This window comes from Rhinichthys klamathensis, unplaced genomic scaffold (assembly GCF_029890125.1).
Source record: "Rhinichthys klamathensis goyatoka isolate OS25496 unplaced genomic scaffold, OSU_Roscu_1.1 h1tg000786l_1, whole genome shotgun sequence".
NCBI lineage: Eukaryota > Metazoa > Chordata > Actinopteri > Cypriniformes > Leuciscidae > Rhinichthys > Rhinichthys klamathensis.
Genome location: NW_026607183.1, coordinates 613,180 through 635,033, shown reverse-complemented (window position 1 = coordinate 635,033; position 21,854 = coordinate 613,180). Strand labels below are relative to the sequence as shown.

At 40.6% G+C, this 21,854-nt stretch overlaps 1 protein-coding gene across 2 annotated transcripts; it reads right to left on the bottom strand.

The window, feature by feature from the left end:
- Window positions 1–378: 378 nt before the first annotated feature.
- irs1 (insulin receptor substrate 1) lies at window positions 379–20,895 on the bottom strand. 2 transcript variants are annotated; one of them, XM_056243323.1, is made up of 3 exons: window positions 16,967–20,895; window positions 13,102–13,164; window positions 379–799 (listed from the first exon to the last, which is right to left on the bottom strand). In XM_056243323.1, exons 1-3 carry the CDS (start codon window positions 20,259–20,261, stop codon window positions 795–797), a joined length of 3,363 nt encoding a protein of 1,120 aa, XP_056099298.1. In that variant the 5' UTR covers window positions 20,262–20,895; the 3' UTR covers window positions 379–794. The 2 variants fall into 2 exon arrangements, with proteins under 2 accessions (XP_056099298.1, XP_056099299.1); XM_056243324.1 differs by lacking the exon at window positions 13,102–13,164 and having other exon boundaries at window positions 16,967–20,894.
- Window positions 20,896–21,854: the final 959 nt, after the last annotated feature.

Genomic DNA, 21,854 nt, shown 5'->3' with positions numbered 1-21,854 from the left:
GTATAACCTCCAGATAAGTTACATGCTTATTATTACAATTAAACAGGATGTAATGTGAGCAGGTATGAAATGAAACCAGGGTTTGACAGACATCACAGTGTGTGTTTGGCAGCATGAGGTCAGTCATGGCTCACAGTGCTGAAACACAGTGTGTGTGTAAACTCTTTCGTAAAGTCCTGAGGTCAAGTCTGGCTGTTTGAGGTCGTCCATACTGGGTGTATAAAAGTGTCTAATTGAGAGCTGGATTGCAACATGTAATCTCATCTGTAATGGAAATGTCTGGCAGTACTGAAGGAAACGGGTACAATCAACACTGTTGCAAGCCCAACACAATATGGCTGCTTTGTAAAGCATCCCTGTACCAAAAACACTTGTACCATCATTTACAGAAATATTATTAATGTAACATTGTTTTAGAGACTACTACCACTACTACTGAAGTAGCATTGCCCTTCACCCCAAAAAGGTGCCATTTTACCATGTTTGATCATGGTAGAAATCGATTTGTACCGAGTATGTAACAGTTGAACAGTAACGTCTGGTAATGTCAAAAAAGGTGCGCACAGTGAAAGTCCGGTTCTGGGAGATTTATGGTAAGTGGAACCCAGTGTTTGTGAGGTCCGGATACGTGATGTTATGAGATCTGTTATGTCCATATGGTTTTGGGTGATAATGTTGTCCTGGAGAATGAGGTTACTGAGTTTATTGAGGTCCAGTTTTCTGAGGTCCGGCTTGTGGTGAACGGGGAGAGATTTTGAGTCTTGGTGCTTGAAGAAGCGGCGGCTTTCTACTCTTCATTCTGGTGGAAAAAAAGGAGAAATGAACATTAGCTAGATGATCAAACAGCCACGGACAACACGAAACAAAACCTAAAGGCACTATTTACAGTGGAAATACAGTTAATCTGCTTTTTTTCGGAACACATTTGACAGTAGCCCCTTCTCGTTCACAAAAACAAGCAAATCCTCCTTTTCTTCGTTTATTTCAAAACACTCTTTCTTGGATCCTTCCTTCGGCCTGAGGAGTAACTGACCTTGCCAACGGTTGATAAACAAGCATCATTGTTTCCCTGGAAACGTTCAACACAGATTTGAACAGCCAGAGAGGAGCCAAAAGCTTTATGACATCATCGCTCGGCAGAGAGAGAGAGAGAGAGAGGCTGCTGAGGACAATCTACTCTCTTTCTGTTTCTCTCCCTTTATCCATTCAACAAGCGTATGTGAGCCTCATCCGAAAGTGCCGTTCCCGACTCCACTCCTGCCCTGTTCTATCTAATCCACTCAGACACACACAAACAACTACAAGCCGTTTTTATTATATAACACTCACTGACTGTGATTAAAAGATCAGATTTCACGATCACTTCTGAAAAAAATGGTGACGGCATTAAGACGTCACTCATATGTGCCGTAATGCTGAGCTTATGATTGGTCATGATTTCAGATACGGGGTTTAACATGTAAAGCCAACATGCAAAGGCATGCTATTGTATTTTCTATATTGTGATGAGAAACTGGATATCTGAGAAGAAAAAAAAAGAGACATTTACTCATCCTCATGTTGTTTTAAACCTGTATTTGCGCAACATATCACAGGCAAAATCCAGCCATTCCAATAGGAATCCGCATAACTGGGAGTTGTCTATGCAGAGTTCGCTTGTTTTCAAGCTTGTGTTCAGCATGCGACTTCTCCATGTTGACCAACAGAAAGCTGTTGGGTTGGAAAGGGACTTCTATGCGGGCCGTGCCTCATACATTGCGATACACTATTGACAATGGATGGTTTTTGTGAGTTTTTTTGAATAATGAAATCGTTCGCTTTTTACCACGCAATTATAATGAATGGGGACTAAGCATACAAGTATCAAAAAAGTAGTCCATACAACTTGTGTGCTACATTTCTGAAGTCTTCTGAAGCCATATGATAGCTTTGAGTTAGGAACAGACCAAGTCAGTGATTGAATGATTCGGTTGACAAATTGAACTGATTTGGTTCTTGAATTCCAGTTTTTGTGAACTGAATCAACTGATTCATTCAAACGATCCAACTCAAAAAGAAATATTTGTTCATGAAGCACAAGTTGTAAGGACTAGTTTGATGAGACTTTGCATCTTCAAATGCTCTGGTACCTGATCTTTGCAACTGCATAAAACAATGGAAAAGAACGATCAGTAAATTGCTTATGTAAAATCACACACACACACACACAAACAGGCGCACACATCTTTGTGGGGACTCTCCATAGGCGTAATGGTTTTTATACTGTACAAACTGTATATTCTGTCCCCTTACACTACCCCTATCCCTAAACCTACCCATCACACACAACTTTCTCCATTTTTACATTTTCAAAAAACATTACTTAGTATGATTTATACGCTGTTTTCCTCATGGGGACCGCTGGCTGGTCCCCACAATGTAGGTGATTTCAGGTTTTACTATACTTGTGGGGACATTTGGTCCCCACAATGTAATATAAACATGAACACACAAACACACACACACACACACACACCACATAATAAAGACAGTAGCTGTGTTTCCATTACCCTTCTAATTGCGCAATTGCGTAAATGACAGAATTTTAATTTCGATCTCTTGAAGAAATTAAATAAGGTCAATTTTGACGTTCACTTTTACTAAGTTTACAAGTGTTTGTATCCGTGTACGTATTCCTTTACTAACCGCTGCCCTCTTTCCATCCAGCTGACATTACTCTGACACAGCTCTGCCCTGGAATACACAACCACTCCTGTATCGCAGTGAGCTTATTTGTTTAGACTGGTCTGATTTTGTTCCCAGACCTTTTACCTGAAGCTGCCGTTGCTTTGGACACATGATGTCATACATGAAAGAGCACTATCCATTACGACATGGAACGACTGACCTAATTTGCTATTTACATTCTAAACAAATACAGATACATCACTTAACCTCTAAAACCAATTGTGATCCTTTTCCATTACTTATTTCTACTGTACACAGAAGGCCTGACAATCGGCCCTGTGAAGGAGCTCACAGTTATGATTAGGCCCCAGTTTAAATCTATGGGAAGGACCAGGCTTGAGCTCACAGCTGAAGTGGCAGTGGCTTGAGACAAACCTCAGCTATAAATACAGCTGTGCAGCAGTGGAGCAGAGAGCCACGGGTCTAATAGTGCAACGCTGAGAACATGAAAGCCCCCTCACATCTCCGCAGCAAACCCGACGTCAAGCGCTTTTATAGTGCGGACATTTTTAGGGCCTCTTTCCTCTTTACTTAGAAAACCAGAGAGATGGAGAAAATTGCAGAGGGCCAAATTATAAGCTGCCGGACTGTGCAAACACGTAGCGTGGGAAAAAAAAGAAAAAAAAGAAGAAGAAGAGAAGGAGTGCCACTCAAAAATGCCGCTCCCGGAAGTCACAGCATCCCGGAATGGAGGGGAAGGAGCTACTGGTAGTGTTGTGCATTTCCAGAAATCAGATTCTAGAATTCTATTCCTGGAATTATTGCACTACAACATGCATACATTGATGATATATTCTTTATTAGTACTGAAAAGTAAAATTGAAAATTGAAAATTTGGGGTCAGGAATTAATCCTTTTAAAAATAATCCTTTTATTCAGCAAGGACTCATTCAATTAATAAAAAGTGACAGTAAAGACATTTATAATATTACAAAAGATTTCTATTTCAAATAAATGCTATTCTATTGAAGTTCATATTCATCAAAGAATCCTTGAAAAAAAATACGTATCAGTTTCCACAGAAATATTAAGCGTCGCACGTTTTCATCATTGATAATAATAAGAAACATTCCTTGAGCAGCAATCCAGCTTATTGGAATGAATTCTGAAGGATCATGTGACTCAAAAGACCGATATCATGGCAATTAAATATTTCAGAATTTGGAATAGTAATACAATTTATGGATACTATAGAAATTGAGAATGTAAGATTATTAAAGTAGCCTACCTCTGCAGGCCTGGAAAATACCTTTTAAAAATGGTAAAGTTTGTCATTTCTGTACCATGAACGGCAGAAAACACAATTGATGACTGTTTCCAAACAGGTAGTCCCATAGCAATAGTTGAGCTCATGTTATTATGTCCAGCCCAACTGGGCGACTAAAACAAACTGCAATAACATTTGGATCTCACACTTCACCTTCAACATCTCATAAACTTCATCCATACACCCTGTGGGACTATCCTGGTCTCCTTATTGATTGTAATCGACAGCTTGATTTTCCCAAAGGGTATGTGTGCCTCTTCCATCCTTCTACATGCATTAACATATTACATGCATGTGTTCAAATAAGCACATGTAATAAAAGCCAGCATTACGGCGTACTGAAACGTCACACACACTCAGTCAGTACAGTTATCTGCACACTCATACAGCGTCTGCAGAGGAGGGATTTGGAGCTTTACTCTGCAGAGAGCCTTATAAGGCTGCAAGTGAGGGGTGGTGCTCATCTACCATCAGCTCAATGAACTAACGTCATTCAGCCGTGTAACACACACACACACGCACGCACAGGCATGCTGTGCCAGGACCCGGGAGAATGGGGACATTTTTAGCCCACTGAAACTTCCACACACATCCATCCCCACGCGCTGCAAGGGATATGGTTACAGATGTGTGCCGCAGTGTGTGCTGACTGACGTCAGTACACAGGTCGTATTCGCTGAGAGAGAACATTCAGCGCTGATGCCAACACACAAACACACACACACGATGAATTCAATCATAGACTTCTGAAGTGAGATACGCTTACTTAACACAGTCAAACTTACACTCGTACAGACACAAAACAAGGGATGTCCATGTGCATCAACTAGTTGACGAAATGATAATGGTGCTGGCTAGTCGACGTTGAAAATACTAGTAAATTAAATCTTTTGTGCTCATTTATGTTTCGCTTTATATTTTTACAAAAGCTACATTCAAATTAGTGTCATGTTAATACTATAGTTTAAATGAACCTTGTATTATATTTCTGGAGCGGATAATAAAATCAATTCATTTTACTTAAGACTTTGAATGTGCATGTTTTCTCCATGTCTATCGCAGCTCAGAGAAATGGCCATTCAAAGGACACACTTGCTTATATTTGAGAAATTCTGTTTATAATAGGCTATTGAGTTTGTAACTATTGGTCCTGCACTGCCTATTGATTCAGCTGTTTTTTTAATAAATATGTCTAAATATTAGTTAATGTTGATTAAGTGAATGCTTAAGTTTAATGTACAATGATCATAATGCAAGGCAGGCACACTGCATACTGCATATATTTTTCACCGGCTTTCATTGGGGTGTGATTCATTGATTAAGCAATTTCAAACAAATTGCTTTTTTGACTTTCCTCTGGGGGTTAGACTAGTCGATTACAAAATTTCCATTTAAAATACCCCTATTATGCTATTTTAAAGGTTCCTAATTTTGTTTTGGAGGTCTCCAACAATAGGTTTACATGCATCCAAGATCAGAAAACACTTACATTTTCTCATAATTTATTGTATTCTCATAAATTATAATAATACATTGGACAGAACATCACCACATTTCTCTAAGAGTCTGAAAACAGTTTATTTGAAGATTTAGCTTCTGGTCAGACACCCTGTTGTGATTGGTCTACCGCTTACAGATTAACATATCTGAATTTTCTCGGCATGTCGGCAACACAAACCAAATTCTTCCAGTCTCAGAGATAACTACAGTGTTCGAGGGTGGGTCAAAGTAGACGTCGTTCGCAGGGCACCCAATGAAGACCATGGGTGGTGGGCATTATGCACATTTTTTACATTGTGACATAGGTAACAAAAAGTGAGGCTGGTTGAAAACTCGTTTCAGCAGTTTAGAATTGGTTCTTTCTTTTGGGAGACAATAACTTTATTTGTCATGCACTTTGATCTTTAAAACACTGCAGACCTTTTACACGCACAGCTATATTACACACTGCATGAACGCTAACATCTGAAAAAGAATAATAGAGGCAATTTAAACATTAATGAAATCAGTCTTGGCGCACATCCCTAAACAAAACGATGACTAGGAACTTCCCGACTACCTCACGATCGGAGAACTTTGCGTTCTCACAGCACTGGGGGAGAAACCACACACACGGCCACATCAGAGGTTTCCACAACACACCCCGAAATAACACACCAATGAAGAATTCAGACGCAGTTGAAGGAAAAAACGGAAAAAATGTGAAATAAATCGAAGGTTCAAAACAGAATGAGGATGAAATGTTGGTGTTTGTGACAAGCAAACACAATGGTGCGGCCCGTTTTGGGGGCCAGAGAAAAACAAAGCGGCTGTATCAGCTCTGTGTGTGTGATGTGGAAGAGACAGCGTGTGCCAAATACCATTCCCTTTAGCAAAGGAAAAACTTCCATCTCCCACACACACACCAGATGTTTTGCCTACTTCAGCAAGTTGAGACACACACACACACACACTCGGTTTTCCCTCCCCTCGCCGCTGCACTCATCCTAGGAGCTGTAAACTGCAAGACTCAAAGCAGATTTTCCCTCAGCCCAAGATGGCCGACGGCCGCTGGCCTCTTTTGATATAGACGTGAGGTGAAAGTAGCTGCTGCTCTTCGTCGTCTCTGACTCCTCACATTCCTCCGGACGTGAGAAACGGCGGATCTTCAAAGAACTTATCAGGGGAGGCTTATGGAGACCTACTTCACACAGCTCACAAAGGCTCTCTCATGTTCGCTCACACTTTGAAAGCGGTTACATGTCTTGATAGAAAGGGAGAGAAATGATATGACTTATGACCTTCACAAAAATACCATGGGAAATTAAAGATTTTCTGAACATGGTATACAAGGTACTTCACAGACACTTTATTACCATGTTACCACCATGTCCGAAAAACATGACTACTTGCACCCTGATGGATCATATAAACACAATGGTATAAGAATACAGTAATCATATATAAATATACATGCAAAAAATGTCGACTAGCAGCAGCAGTATCGCTTAGTCGACTAGTCTTGCACATCCCTAATGCTAATACACTCTAAAAAAGGATCATTTGACAACATAAAAATTAAGGCAACGGATTTCCTCACTTTTTTAAGTAAATAAACTAATTGAAGAAATTAAGTTATGTGGCGTTCACATACTTCCATAGATAAATATGGAAGAACCATGGTACATGAATATTGAAAACCACATGGAAAGCAAATGATGAGGGAAGACTTGGTTAATTTAAAGTTTATTTTTGGTGAAGACAGATATAGAAGTCTCATGATAGACAGCGACAGAATAAAAAGACCAAAATGTACAAGAGGTGTGAACTTCACCTGACAAGAGTCGGCTCTCAATGTCGAAACTCAGTGTCCCTGATAAGCAAGAGCAGCATGACTCACTTACACGTGATGTACCTTTAAACAAAAGGCATCTGACAACAAAGGGCTGGAGCTCGCAACGCAAACTATTACAGAGAAAAAGGGGACGAAAAAAGAGAGAAAGAAGAACATAAAAGGCGGCTTGCTTGAGGCGCAGGCATGCCTGAGCGGACTCACTGGAGAAACTTTCCACTGACGCTCTGACCTCAGTGACAAGGGCGCGCACACACACACAGAAAGACTACACAACAAATCCAAAACTGTCAAACGCGACCTGTAAGCGCTCACACAGTGCGTAAGCCTCTCTGTGAAACATGTCCCAGAACGGCTTTCGGCTCCGCGCCATGGTCGTATTTACCGCCAGTAATGCAAACACAAACAAAAACAAATGTCAGTCAGTGACTTTGCCACAGCTTCATTTGGATGGCGTCTACTATGTTGTTGTGGGGAGAACTGTGAGGAGAATGATTTACCCCCATCCTCTAAAAGCAAATATAACATTGTAAAGAAGAATTCAGAGTCGCAAATATCGCACATCACCTAAAACAACACTCTCACTCACACACACACTGACGTCTTTCTCTGTCATATCTTTATGAACTCTCTGTTCTTGCATTGGCCTTGCCCCAACCCTGACCAGAGAGAGAGACAGAGAGAGAGAGAAATAAAAAGAAGGAGTGCGTGTGGCTGGGGTGAAGTAAGGACATGAAGCTCATGGATCCAACTGGGCCATGAGGAACACGTCCAGACCAAGAGAGCTGGGAGGAGTGGAAGAACAGTACCGCTTCTCTCTCTCTCTCTCTCTCTCTCTCTCTCTCTCTCTCTCTCTCTCTCTCTCTCTCTCTCTCTCTCTCTCTCTCTCTCTCTCTCTCTCTCTCTCTCTCTCTCTCTCTCTCTCTCTCTCTCTCTCTCTCTCTCTCTCTCTCTCTCTCTCTCTCTCTCTCTCTCTCTCTCTCTCTCTCACACAACTTTTGCTCAACAGAACTAAACATACATATGTAAGACACATGGAAACACATACTAGGGTTGTCATGACACCAACATGTCAGTAATCAATACAACAGAAAAAACTGCATGATTTAATGCATGATTATTTCCCTTAATATGATTTTCAGTCCATCTAACACTCACTAAATCTTTTAAAACACTAATAATTGTTAATAAATGTGTTTCTTTTTAACCTTTTATTCATCAATGAATCCTGAAAAAAGTTCAACAAAAATGTAACATATGTATGTATATTGAAAAGACTTGTGCCTCTTAATATTTGAAAGGGAAATATTGTGTAAAATTGTCTTAACGGTTACTTTTGACAAAATGTAATGCATTCTTGCAGAATAAAAGTATTAAATTATTTTATTAAAAAAATCTTACTGGCCCCAAACCTTTGACCGGTGGTGTGTGTAAATATCAGTATTGGCAGAACTTTAATACTGGTGCACCGCACCCCAGTTTTATTTTAGGATTTAAGTGTTGATCCTATTCCCAACCTAACACGTATATACATCTTGACAGCATCTGAGGAATGGGCACATCTAGTGCTGTCAAGGAACAAAGTCTTCTGTATTAAAGCTATTGATAGACTTGACTTGTCAGTCCAGGCATTGCGATCTCTTAAATGTCCCGTCCAAAAGTCCATACCTTTCCAGCCTGTGGCCGCACTATGGGACACCTACCAGTGCCCGACAATGCAAAACACTCTGCTCTCATTCATCCATCCGTCTGGTTCAAATGCCTGTCAAGCAGTGGTGGAATAGCAGCACGGATCAATCCCTACAAACCCATGGCTCACGTCCACCCATTTGATGCCAAGTCTCATGGTGGGAGCTTGAACACTCTGATACCTGGCCAAGCTCACCACATCCTTCCCTTCCGTTCCGACCCTAACCCTAAATAGTAGCAACACATTAGCAGTGCGAGTACTCTGTGTGAGATTTCTGACAAACTTAGAACTACTTTGAAGAACAAAAAGGGACGTGGGAGTTCATGTGGTTCTATCTTTGGCGGATAAAGCAAAAAGTAATGCTCTGATGTGGAAATGATACAATAACCACAGAATTCAACATTAATGATATAAATGAGAAGAGTAGTCATTTATGCGAGTAATCACGTCATGGATAGAGCTCATATTTGACTTCATAGCACCAGATAGAAACTGATATTTTTTGTTACTTCCACTTCAGTTTATCAGCATTTCTACAAAGCCAAGATGTTAGAAATTGCCTTTCTGTTAATCTCTATACTTCTGCACTTCAATATAGATAGTTGACTCAAAAGTGATAACACTGTCATTATTTTCTCAACCAAAACTTGTACAACTTTCTTCTGATGAATACAGGAGAGATTGTAAAGAAGTCCACTAAGCTCTTTTCTGCACATTGAAATTGGTTTGAGGACAGATGCTGTCAATGCGCAAAAATGCACATACAATAAAATGATAAAACTATTGTGCGTGATTTTCAAGTCTTGCTATCTTGTTAAACGATAGCTTTGTGTGAAGAAACGTTAAGCAGTTTTAAGTAGTTTATTTACTGAAAATGTAGTTCTCAAAACTCTTGCTTTTGTACAGCTAATACCAATATGCAAAAGAGAACATGACATTTAAGAGATGTGACCGATAAGGTTATTTTTTTTTTAAATAATGGCAGCTGTTTTTTCTTCCCAAAAAACAATTACATGACTTCAGAATACTTGGATATATAGCTATATAGCCATATACTGTAACAAGAGAAACTCTTCACTGTTTTTTATTTTATTTTGTCCTTTTTGGAGTTTGACAGCCACAGTCCACTACTGATGTATGGAAAACAACTGCATAAATATTCTTAATATCTTCTTTTGTGAAAGTCATACATGTTTGGAATTGGAAGAGCATGCATTTTCCTTTTTGCTAGGGATGTCCCGATACCACTTTTTCACTTCCGATACCGATACCGATGCCGCAGCTTTGGCTTTTGCCGATACCGATATTAATCCGATATTTTTATTTTATTCTTAAACTAATAAAAAATATAGCAATTTTCTCAATTAGCCACCTAAAATATACCTCCTATATAGTCCACAACAACAGTTGATTATGAAAGATTGCCACCCTTTATTCAAACACTACAAAAAAATAAAGAAATATATAAATGAAAGAAAATACAGATACTTCAGTACTTAAAGCTAGCTAGCAACCAACAGGTTTAAAGTTAAAACAATTTAAACAGCAGCATTCTACATTGTAAATACAGGTACAGTTTTTGTTTTTTAAATCAAGTAGAATTTCTATAACTGTGTTAAACTGATTATCACTCTTGTGTGTGTTAAACACAATCTACTTAATACAGACAGCTTCATTATAAAGATAAACAACAAATCCCCAAAATATATGATCATAATCTATTAGTGGATAATACACATTGCTCTTCTTATTGTTGTAAAATACATTCATGAAAAACAAGGGTAACAAAAATGAAAAAGATAATTATTTTAGATATAGCTAAATCTGCTATAAAATTGAGACATGTTTTAAGTGTATTGCACAGCTATTTAATGAGGCAGCAACATTAATAATTATTAATGTTAATAAGCTTTAATTGCGTCACTGCATTATGATATGAAAGGCTTCAATACAGTGCGGCACAAAGCGCGTATGCGCATCCCGAGCGGAGAATGATGCGCTTGAAGCCACGTGGAGTTACAGCACGCAGCGCGTCGAGTCCGCTTTGAAAAGTTCAAAGCACAACGGAGATACATATTGATGGACAGTGTATTATACAGTATCTATCTATGCAATCGTTTATTGAGCCTTTTCTTTTAACAGTTTTAAATTTTAGTTACTGTGCGCGTGAAGAACAATTATAGTGCTCTGACTCTAGTGTTGTGATCAAACCCTATGGATCAAACCGACAGCGTCCGACACCCGGTAGAGAGTAACACGATTGAGTTACAGCAATAAAGTCCAGCAAGATAAAGTTGTTATATGCGAAAACATAGACCTTTATCTTACAGATCAAGTATAATAGTATTAACATTGAATCATCTTGAAGATAGTTTCATCATTGACTGTAACCGAACGCGACGCGCTGTTTGAATGCTGAATGGAGAATGACTGACAGCCGCGAGAGGGAAAAGTTTACGTGATCTTGAATTTAATGACTTAAATATTAATTTCTCTCTCACATAATGGCTTCAGAACACTTATAATAGAGTGCACGAAAACGTTATGGTACTTTAGAATGTTTTTGTGCCTTTTGTGGGGCTTAACAATAACACATAATAGTATACCCACAATATCGGATTTGGATCGGCCTCGTCTGATCGATGTCTGATCGATACCCGATCCCGCAAAAATGGCAGTATCGGAGCCGATACCGATCCTGAGTATCGGATCGGGACATCCCTACTTTTTGCGTGAAGTAATTAATTTAAATACATTCTACGTACCTGTCAAAAGTTTGGAGATACATATATTTTTTAATGTTTTCAAAAGACGTCTCATGCTCACCAAGGCTGCATTTATTTAATAAAAAATACAGTAAAACAGTATATTGTGAAATATTATTACAATTTAATGTAACTGTTTTCTATTTGAATATATTTTAAAATATAATTTATTCCTGTGATGGTAAAGTTGAATTTTCAGCATCATTAGTTCAGTGTCACGTGATCCTTCGGAAATCATTCTAATATGCTGATTTGATGCTCAAGAATCATTTCTTACTATTATCAATGTTGAAAATACTATTAATATAATATAATATTAATGTGCGTAATATTTTTTTGGAAACCGTGATACATTTTTCAGGATTCTTTGATGAATAAAAAGTTAAATGAACAGTGTTTATTTGCATTTATTAAATTTATTGAAGCCTTTATTAAATAGGGAGGACATTCATAAAATGTTACAAAAGCTTTGTCGCTTTTGATCAATCCTTGATGAATTAATAGTATTAATTTCTCACTCTCTTTTTCGAAATCTTACCACAAATGTTTGAATTGTATCACAGTTTCCACAAACATTGTAAGCAGCAAAAAAGTTCTCTTACAGTTTTTTTTTTAATTATAAACATTGATGAAAATAATAAGAAATATCTCTTGTAGCAAACTATCATAGAATGATTTCTGAAGGATCATGTGACACTCAAGACTGGAGTAATGAGGCTGAAAATTCAGCTTTCACACTGCAGAAATAAATTGCATTTTTAAATGGATTAAAATAGAAAACAATTCTAATATTTTTTGTTTTTTATTAAATAAATGCAGCCATGGTGAGCATAAGAGACTTCTTTCAAAAACATAAAAAATGGTAATGTTTCCAAACTTTGGACAGGTACTATATAGATGATATATCTATAATGTAGATAAGATGCAAGACAAAAACACTTAAAAGAACTGAGGAATCCTTGCACATTCTTCCACATTACTTATATATTTGTCATTTCTGGGGGCATATGTGCTCTGAGCATCTGCTAATTTTTTTTACCTTGATACTAAAAATACAATTTGTATGAATGCACATGAGAGTACTTTAAAATGTTCAGAGGGCTGAAAGGAATAGGTTATCCCTATTAAGCAAACATTTTACTAGCTGCCTTAAAACACTTCAAAGGAAAAACAAATCCTATATGCTGTATGGATATAGATGGGTCATTCTGCATGAAACACTGATTGGAGAATTTCTGGTTCCTCTTACACACGGCCTTGATCAGTTAATCTCTTAAACCCTCCTTATTTCCCTCTCCTTCTACTGTGTGCCCCTTCCTACCTCTCTCTTTACTTCCTCTCCATCCCTCCATATCTCTGCCTGGGTCGACTTTAACAAGCGGCTCTGTAAAACAGGCACAAAAGCTGCTGTTACATTCCAACCCTGGAGCTACACACACACACACACACACCTCTCATTTCCCCGTTCACACGCATTCCAAGGATCTCATCAAAGAACAAAGCACTAGACCTGCCAACCTCATCCCACTACTGATGACCTTGACAGTGATCTCTAGTTCAGCCATTTTTATGAACCTGCTTCCTTTTTATGAACGTTGCTCATGCGTCAAATAGAGATTTCCATAATCATTTGTCATTTAAATAAATACTCAATTAGTAGTTAACATTAACAACGCAAAATGCACTGTTACTATTGCTCATACTTAGGGGTTATGGGATTTTTGTACATGATGTGCTGCATAACTGCATCATTTTATACCACAAACATGAATAATGACAGATCAAAATGATGTCCAATTACTTTTCTGTGCATTCAGAATTAGGATTTTGGTGGAGGATAAAGCATGAAAATATAATTTCCATTCTTCAAAAAATGCAAAATAATAGGCCTAATCATTATCTGAAGAATGTAAATGAGATAAATAAAATGTATGTTACATACTAAAGAAATTGGAATATTGGCATTTTTTCCCGTTACAAAAATTCAGACTGCTACATATGAATGCATTTAGAGTTCTGTTCAAAAGTCTCGAGTCAGTAAGATTGTCTCTCCTTTTTGGAAAGAAATTCATACTTTGTTCAGCAAACATGCATTAAAATTTAAATACTTATGTTGTTACACATAAGTTTCTTAAAAATTCTTTATATAAAAAACAGTATATTTTTAAAATTATAATGACATTTTAAAGTGCAGCCTTTTAAACGCTGCTTTTAATGTATTTTGGATTAAATAAATGCAGCCTTTGTGAGCATAAGATACTTCAAAAACATTAAAAAAGTCAGAGAACCCAAATTTTTGAAAGGTAATGCATGCTCAGTATACATCAATAGTATAATATATAAGCTTCAAATTATTAATGACAACTAAACAATAGCCTAATTTTTAAACTCAAAACAGCTCCCTGATTTCATCCAGAACGGATGCTTTGGTTCTACCCTGAATATTTCTCTCTGATCTGATTATGATCCCAGAGCTCCGCCTCTAACCCGTCAGGCTGCTGCACAATGGCATTTCAAATCTCTTAAAGGATGCAAGAAAGGGAGGGAAAACAAAAAGGAAAACGTGTTTGAAACGGAGCAAGAGGGAACGAGAAGGATGAGAGAGAGAGAGGGGACAAGAAGCCACTCCGCAGGGTGACCCCCATCACGGTGGCCTGAGGTGGGCTGGGCTTATAATCGTCTCACTCTCTGACCAAACCCACCGAAGAACTCTGTCACCCCGCCCCACCCCACCACTGCCCAATCCTAATGCGGCTTTCTGAAGCCCCCGACGTCTCAGCCTGTGGCCCCTTAATCCACTGTGACATGGGGAAAAAAGCAGTGCAGCAACAGCGTTACCATAGAGATGGGTGGCACTGGCGCTGAGCCACACAGGAGCATGCCATGGGCAGAACATGTGCCGATGACATTAGGAACTGGAGGTTTAGACAGACAACCTGCCAAACAGGGGCGTTTCTAAGGGGCTGAGCCCAAGACATCAGGGGCTAAAGAGGAGGAGGCATCACACACCTCTTAACTTGCCTAGATATCTCAACTCTCCTTTCTCAGAGATGCAAACTCACCAGGGGTGAAAAAGGTGACAAATTTGTGACCTTTCTAAGCCCACCTACACACAGCAGCAGAATACAGTTGTCATTTCTGTATTTGAGTCCTTAATATGGTTATGCTCACACACAGTCCAGTGATTTACGCAGTCAGTGATTTACAGAAGTGACAACCTCATTCTATAACCGAACTCACACCTGTATTTTCAGGAGTCACACAACCGCATTCTCGGAAAACTTGCGCAGTGTGAAAGAAACCGGACTGGACAACTAGTCGGTCACGTCATGCAGTGCGAGTGAGCTGCTCTGCGCTGCACAAACGTGTGTCTTCAGTGTTTCGCTTTAGAAGAGATACAGTATGAGCTGTGTTCTCCACAGGAGATGCTCCTGTCAGTTCGACGAAATTTCAGTGAAATTAGACATTTTTAATCCAAAATAATGCACTGCACTGCACTTTAACAGTTTATGGTTTCCCCGTTTACCAGTCACGTGGTGTGTGTGTGTGTATGTGCATATGTGTATAAGAGGAAAGAGAGAGAAAAGCGAGCAAGAGCAAATTCTATCAGTCAGCATCCAGTACGGTAAACAGTCACAGCACTGTACTAAGTTTAAACAACTAACATTTACTTAATTCCTTTCTCATTTCCACTAAAGTCCTGAGCAGTTGCAGGCAAAAAACATTCGGGGCTCTAGACTAAAATCATTCGGGCATACAGTAAGAAGAGGTGTTTCTATTTCCTGCAGATGATGTTCACTATGTTGCATTTATTGCAGTCGTGTTAAAACCATCACAGTCACAGTTCTTGTCTCCAGAGACACACAGGGGGTTTTACTAAAATACCAACATAGGGCTTCTTAGAGTAAAAACATAAATTGGTTACACAACACTGAAGCCCCTGTGCACTCTCTCAACAACACACACACACACAAAGCACCCTTCTCACCCCATCAAAACAACTGCTTCCTTAGAACAAACCAGGGCAAATTCATTGCACGGTTGAGCAAAAAACTAAAAATCTGAAAATCACAATTTATCAAATTCAAATCTTGAAATTCCACTTTCACAAAATAAAAAAAATAAAAAAATCATAAAGGTTTGGAATGACAAGGGTGAGATTTTTTTTTAATTCAATTAACCAATAATGCTCTTTTGTTTGTGCCAACAGCATAAGCTATGAAGTGATAAAACAACAAAGACAGTGCATGCAAATATTTAACTATAATTAACATTAATTTGGTTCAGTGAACACATAAGAACAGGAATAACAACGTCTATGCAGTAATTCTATACGAACATAAATGCGACTATACATATGAGCAATACTTGAATATGAATATAAATATGAGCTATTGTTGTCTATAAATATATATTTTCAAATGTATTTTAATGCAGTTAGTATCAATACTACCTAAATCGTTTTGATTGTATGTGAAAGGATTGTCATCAACCTGATATGCAATCATTAGGACACAGTCACACACACACACACACCCCATTCTGGGAAAAAAAGAGAGAAGTAAAGGAAGGCCAAGAGGGTGGAAAACCCTACACTCACTGGAGGGCAAGTAAATAAACTAAAACAACGACGATACAGAGTCAGCCAGGCATGACACACAAACCCTTGGGCAAAGTGAAGAATGCACAGTAGTGGCAGCTCTGTAGACTTCTCACAGCGCTTGATTCATATCAAAGACATACATGAAGAGTTGACTCGCACACTAAGTAAACTTCCATTCAGGAAAAAGACAACCTATAAGCTGCTTAGTGACTCACAATTGCATATATGTGCTGTTTTTTCCTTTTGTCGCATCAGGAACAAGTGTAGACATGCTAACCCTTTCTGCCTCCATTCACAAATATGTCTATTTATCAGCCTGAAGAGAGGCCCAGTCATCAGTGGGAGGGAATCTAAACCCCCCTCAGCTCTCTCCTAAGATTTCAGAAAGGGATTTTCCACCAAAGACTCAAACTGCAAAAATCAATGGGGGCTGTTTTATAAATAATAACATGATATGCATATTACCCATTAAATATTCTAGACAGGAATGATAACAAAGATACTAAGAAATGTATAGCTTACATTTGCCAATTGTAAAGAACACAACATTCTCAGATACTCCTTTGATAACACTTTTTCTTACCTTCTCTGTGTGCGAGATTCCCTCTGGTATCATCCGATTTCTGGAAGTTTATGCTGGCGTAGGCACTGAGCTCTTCTATACCTTCCACGGCTCCCAGCTCCACTGGTCGAGACTGGCACGCATTCCAGTCTGGAACATGCTGCTCTCCATTCTGCACTAGATCCAGATCGATGTAGTTCAGGCCGTTCCGGCCATGGTTTGTTAACGTGGGAATTGGGCCTGAAGTGGTTTCCCTTCGTCCGTTGGTTACTGTAGATGCAGGAGGAGCAGTAGAAGCAGCAGAGGCATCGCCAGGTCTTAACCATACATTCTCGAAGGAGGCGGAGCTGTGGCGTTTTACATCACCTGACTGACAGGTGGCTGATGTGTCAACTGACCCTCTTGTTGTAGTGGAGGCAAACGTCTCTGAACTGTGTCGGCGTCGGCCCTGTGGGTCAGCCCGGATTACTTTAGCCCCCTGGTTCCACCCGGAAGTGGAGTTAACCCGTGTAAATGCACTAAGACCTGACAAAGGGCCGATCAGAGCCTGTCTTCCTGGGGCACCGCTTAACGCCGTCACGCCATGATTGGGTGATACAGAACAAAGAGGGGCATCCGCATCTGGCAAGGCCTCGGTCCTCAGCATCATTTGTGTGATAGGAAAGCTAGTGCAGGATGCTAACTGCATGCTGCTGTAGTCACGTTCACATATGCTCTCACAGGGCAGAGGAGGGGTGGATGCAGAGTTTGATGGGGTGATAATGGCATAATCTGAACAGGAAGTGGAAATCTCCATTTCTGGACACAACTGCCTGGCTTGTGACCCTGGCTGCATGTTCATGTACTCAGATGATGAAAGGTCTGATTGGGCCTCAGCATCACTTACAGAAAACACAGGTGGGAACAACGACGCTAAGCTCGCTGAAAACGGCTTGTCATTGAACTCAATGTTGACATACTCGCCAGGACTTTTGGGCTCTGCGGGGAAGGGACTCTCACGTGTTCGCGGGAGAGTACTTGCTTTGATAGCATCCAATGACAGCCGTGTTGGCCGTGTCAGCCTACTGTTGCCCTCTGACCTTTTGGGTTTGACGGCAGACTGCTGGGAAGTGCCTTGACCACCCAAGCTGTCGCTGCTCGTCGAAGACGAGGACGATTCTGCGTACTGCAATCGATTAGAGCCCAGTGGTATCCGAAGAGGGCTCTGGTCCTGCTTCCTGTTGGCGTGCTTGAAGGAGCGGGGCAAAGAGAAGTAAGCATACATTGGCCTGGGAGGATCTTCGACAGGGTTGAAAAAGCAGTCTGGAGGCGTACTGGTCGTTGAACAACTAGCCGGGGACATGTTTATGTAGTCTCCGCAAGATGACACTTTACCTTCCATGCTCTCTACGGAGAGCTTAGGGTTGATGCCATTAGTCCAGATCTTGCCATAGTTTGTTGTGCCATCTGGAGAGCAGCTGCCACTTGGTGACATCATCATATAACCATTGGAGTCCACATGCGTGTGTTGCCGGGGGTTGATAATTTGCTGTGGTGCAGAAACACTTTTTGGACTCATTGGCATGTAGTCACCACTTTTCACCGTTGGGGTCGCAGGTGCAACGCCTGGCTGCATAGGCATGTAGCCGTCATCTTTGTGATCTGGTCCACTGTGGTCTTTTGCTTGTGACGCGTCTATACCTTCTTCTGGGTATGAATGTGTAGGCATGAATGAGTGCCTGTACGTTGACGACGATGATGATGCAGTGCGGCTTCGTGGGTATGTCGGCATCATTACAGTATACTCCTCCAGCGATCCGGCAGATGACTGTGAGGGAGTCTTTTGATGGCACGGAGTTGGCGGCGATGCACCGGAAGAATGAGTTCGTTTCCGGAAACATTTTTCCAACTCGGGCTCCTCTAGTCTCGATGGCGTTCCTCTGGATTGGCTTCGCGATTGGCTCCCGGTGCCTGGAAGTGAACCGGGCTTGGCCATGCAGATGTAGTTGTTTATCTCCTCCTCCCTAGCAGGCGGCGTGTGGCCAAGCGAGTCCGGAGTCACGCTACGGAAGGAGCTTCGAAAGTCACAAGGGCTGGATCCGTATTCATCAGAGGAAATGAATCCGCCATCACTGGGCGATCCAGATATGGAGGCGCTAGAGCGGCGTGGAAAGAGGCAGTCAGACGTGGATCCATGGCCGCTGGTGCTGCTGGAAGACAGGCTGATGGGGCTGATGGCTGAGGGGGAGCACCGCGAGGTGGGCGTGGGGATTGATCTGCTGTGATTGAGCGGAGGGTGAAGTCTGGATCCACCCCTGTGTCGCTGCGATTGAGGGCGGGCTGTGCTCGGGCTGCTTGGACTCCCATCCACGGACGCCGGCCTGGACATGGTGCCCTCCCCATCACTGGACGCTCTCACTCTGAATGAATGGCTGTGTTTGCCGGGTCTTACAGGAGAAGTGGCTGTCACACTCTCCGCCCGAGAGCGCCTGCCTAAGCCAACCTGACTGGGGGGAGGATTATTGTGATGATGCCTCCTGACAGGTACTGAGATGGGGTTTGAGCAGTTGGAAGATGACTGACTTTTGCTGCGGGGTCTGAACTCCTCACTCATGGCTTTCATGGCTTCTAATATAGTTTCATGCATGTTCTGAGCCACAACTGAGTCATCAACTTGCATCCAAAACTCCCCGGGCCCTGTCACGGCGGATCTCCCAACTTCAATGAAAAAGAAATTTTCAGAGTGACCACATCTTCTAATGTTCATCAACTGCAGGACCACTGCGGCCGCATCTGAATTGAGTTTCACAAAACTGATAGTCTTATTAGTGAGACATAATCTGTAAACGCCAATCAAGTTCTTTATGTGACCCAGACCCTTTGGTTTCAAAATAACCTGCCAAACCTCTTTGAAGGCAGGTCCCGGCGTGGCTTCGCCGTAATTATCCTCACCAATTCCGTGGCCTGTGGCAGTTTCGTGGACTTTACCTCTGTTATGAAGATCAACGAGGGCTTGATACCATGACTCCTGCTCTAACTCATTGTCAGCAGCGATGGCAAAGTACTCATCCTTGGCGTAAAGCGCAACGAGATGTTTGCTTTTAGAATCCGCTCTTTTGTTGATGTTAAAGCAGCTCTCCAGCGGAATGGACCTTTTCGGTGCTCCAGACTTGTGTCTCCACTTCTTCTCGTTTTCATAGTACTCCAGTCGGGACGGTCCGGAGGCACTTGCTGCCCTCAGTACAAAAAACCTTTTGTGCATGCTTTTGGGTTTCCTTAAATAACCCACCTTTTTCACATCCGAAAAACATCCTTGCTCCGTGGTCGGACTTGCCATGGTATAAAAAATAATTTATGGAAAAATTGCAGGATTGAAAGTCAAAGCCTTATACATTTACTCTTCGCCAAATGTGAACGCTGGGATATATTGCTTTCCATTGAGTAAAAATTGAAAAATAGCACTCAAAAAGACACTTTTGTGCGTACCGACAAAAGCTTGAATTATAACAGTTTCTTCAGCAGCATTACATTGTTAAAACTAAGTTTAAATAATCCACCAGGCATCCTCAAAGAATATTGCAAGTACCGCAAAAGCACCAAGTTTATGATGTACAAAAATACAAAACAGTGAAAATTAGAAAACAGTGTCCTTTTCAGTCCGGAGATCCGAATGCATTATCAAAACAAGCGCAGTCAGCAGCGTACCACGAACCCATTTACCCCGGAGATCAAAGCGCTGTCTGCAAAAATCCCCAAAGTGCAATTAAACAAAGCACGAGCGCAAAGTGTGCATCTGACCGTTATTTACAACGGAAACGTACCGAGTCCGTTTGAACAGCTGTATAAGTTCCTCCAAAAGTCGCTGAGTTTTCTCTTTTGCGAAGCCGTAACAGACCAAAACAAGGCAGCGCTCGTGTGTGTTTGTATGAAGGAGTTGAGACTGGGGGGGGGGGGGGTGGTTGCAGCCTAGCTTGTTACGACACAACTAAGAATCCCGCCCAGTTTGGAACTGACCTCGCTGATTGGAGGGATCTAATGTCAATCATCCTAGCGGGCTGTGAGAGACATGTGATTCAAATGTACTGGTGGGGATTTTGATTCATCCCAGTGACTCGAATCTTTTGAATAAGTTCACCAAGAAGATTCATTTACACGGATGTTTCATGGGCTTTCTTTAGATCCAGCGTGAAGCATGTGAGAGAACGATTCGTTCAGTTAAAAGATTCGTTCTAAACACTGAATCATTCACGAGCTAAACACCAGTATAAAGTTTTATTTAGAGGCGGTGTTGAAATACGCTATGTAACTATGCGCTGCCGTTATTTATAAACACACAATTGTAAAATGGGAAGTCATACGTTTCAGTGTTCATGTTACTGTCTATTTACATGGATAAATATAGTGACAACACAATGTAGGCCTACTTGTGTAATTGCCTTGTGGAAGTGCTTTGTAGGCTACACATTGTTATTGGTATTGCTATTATGACTATGATTAATTATAGTTACATGTAATGTGTGTAACATAGACAGTGTAATGAAAAGTGGACTTGTTTTTCTTTCCTCCTGGTGGGAAAGCGTATGTCGGTTCACCGAAACGAAAAGTAGGCTACATTAATTCACAGAGACCATATCCTCCTGAAAATGAACTAGAAAATGTATATTTAACAGAAAACATGGAATTATAACATGAACATAAATGATAATAATAATAATAAATTAAAAAGGAATCCTGCCGATGCGGGCTAGGCTATACCTTGAAAATGTATTTCTGGTTAAATCCTTAAAAATAAGAAATAGAATTGGATAAAATGGACAATAATATCATAATGTCTTGGCGATGGATCACTAAAAATGTGTTGCTATTTGTTATGGCTGTTCAACGAATAGTCATCGCTAGCCAAATGTTCTTTTACAAATGAATTTAAATG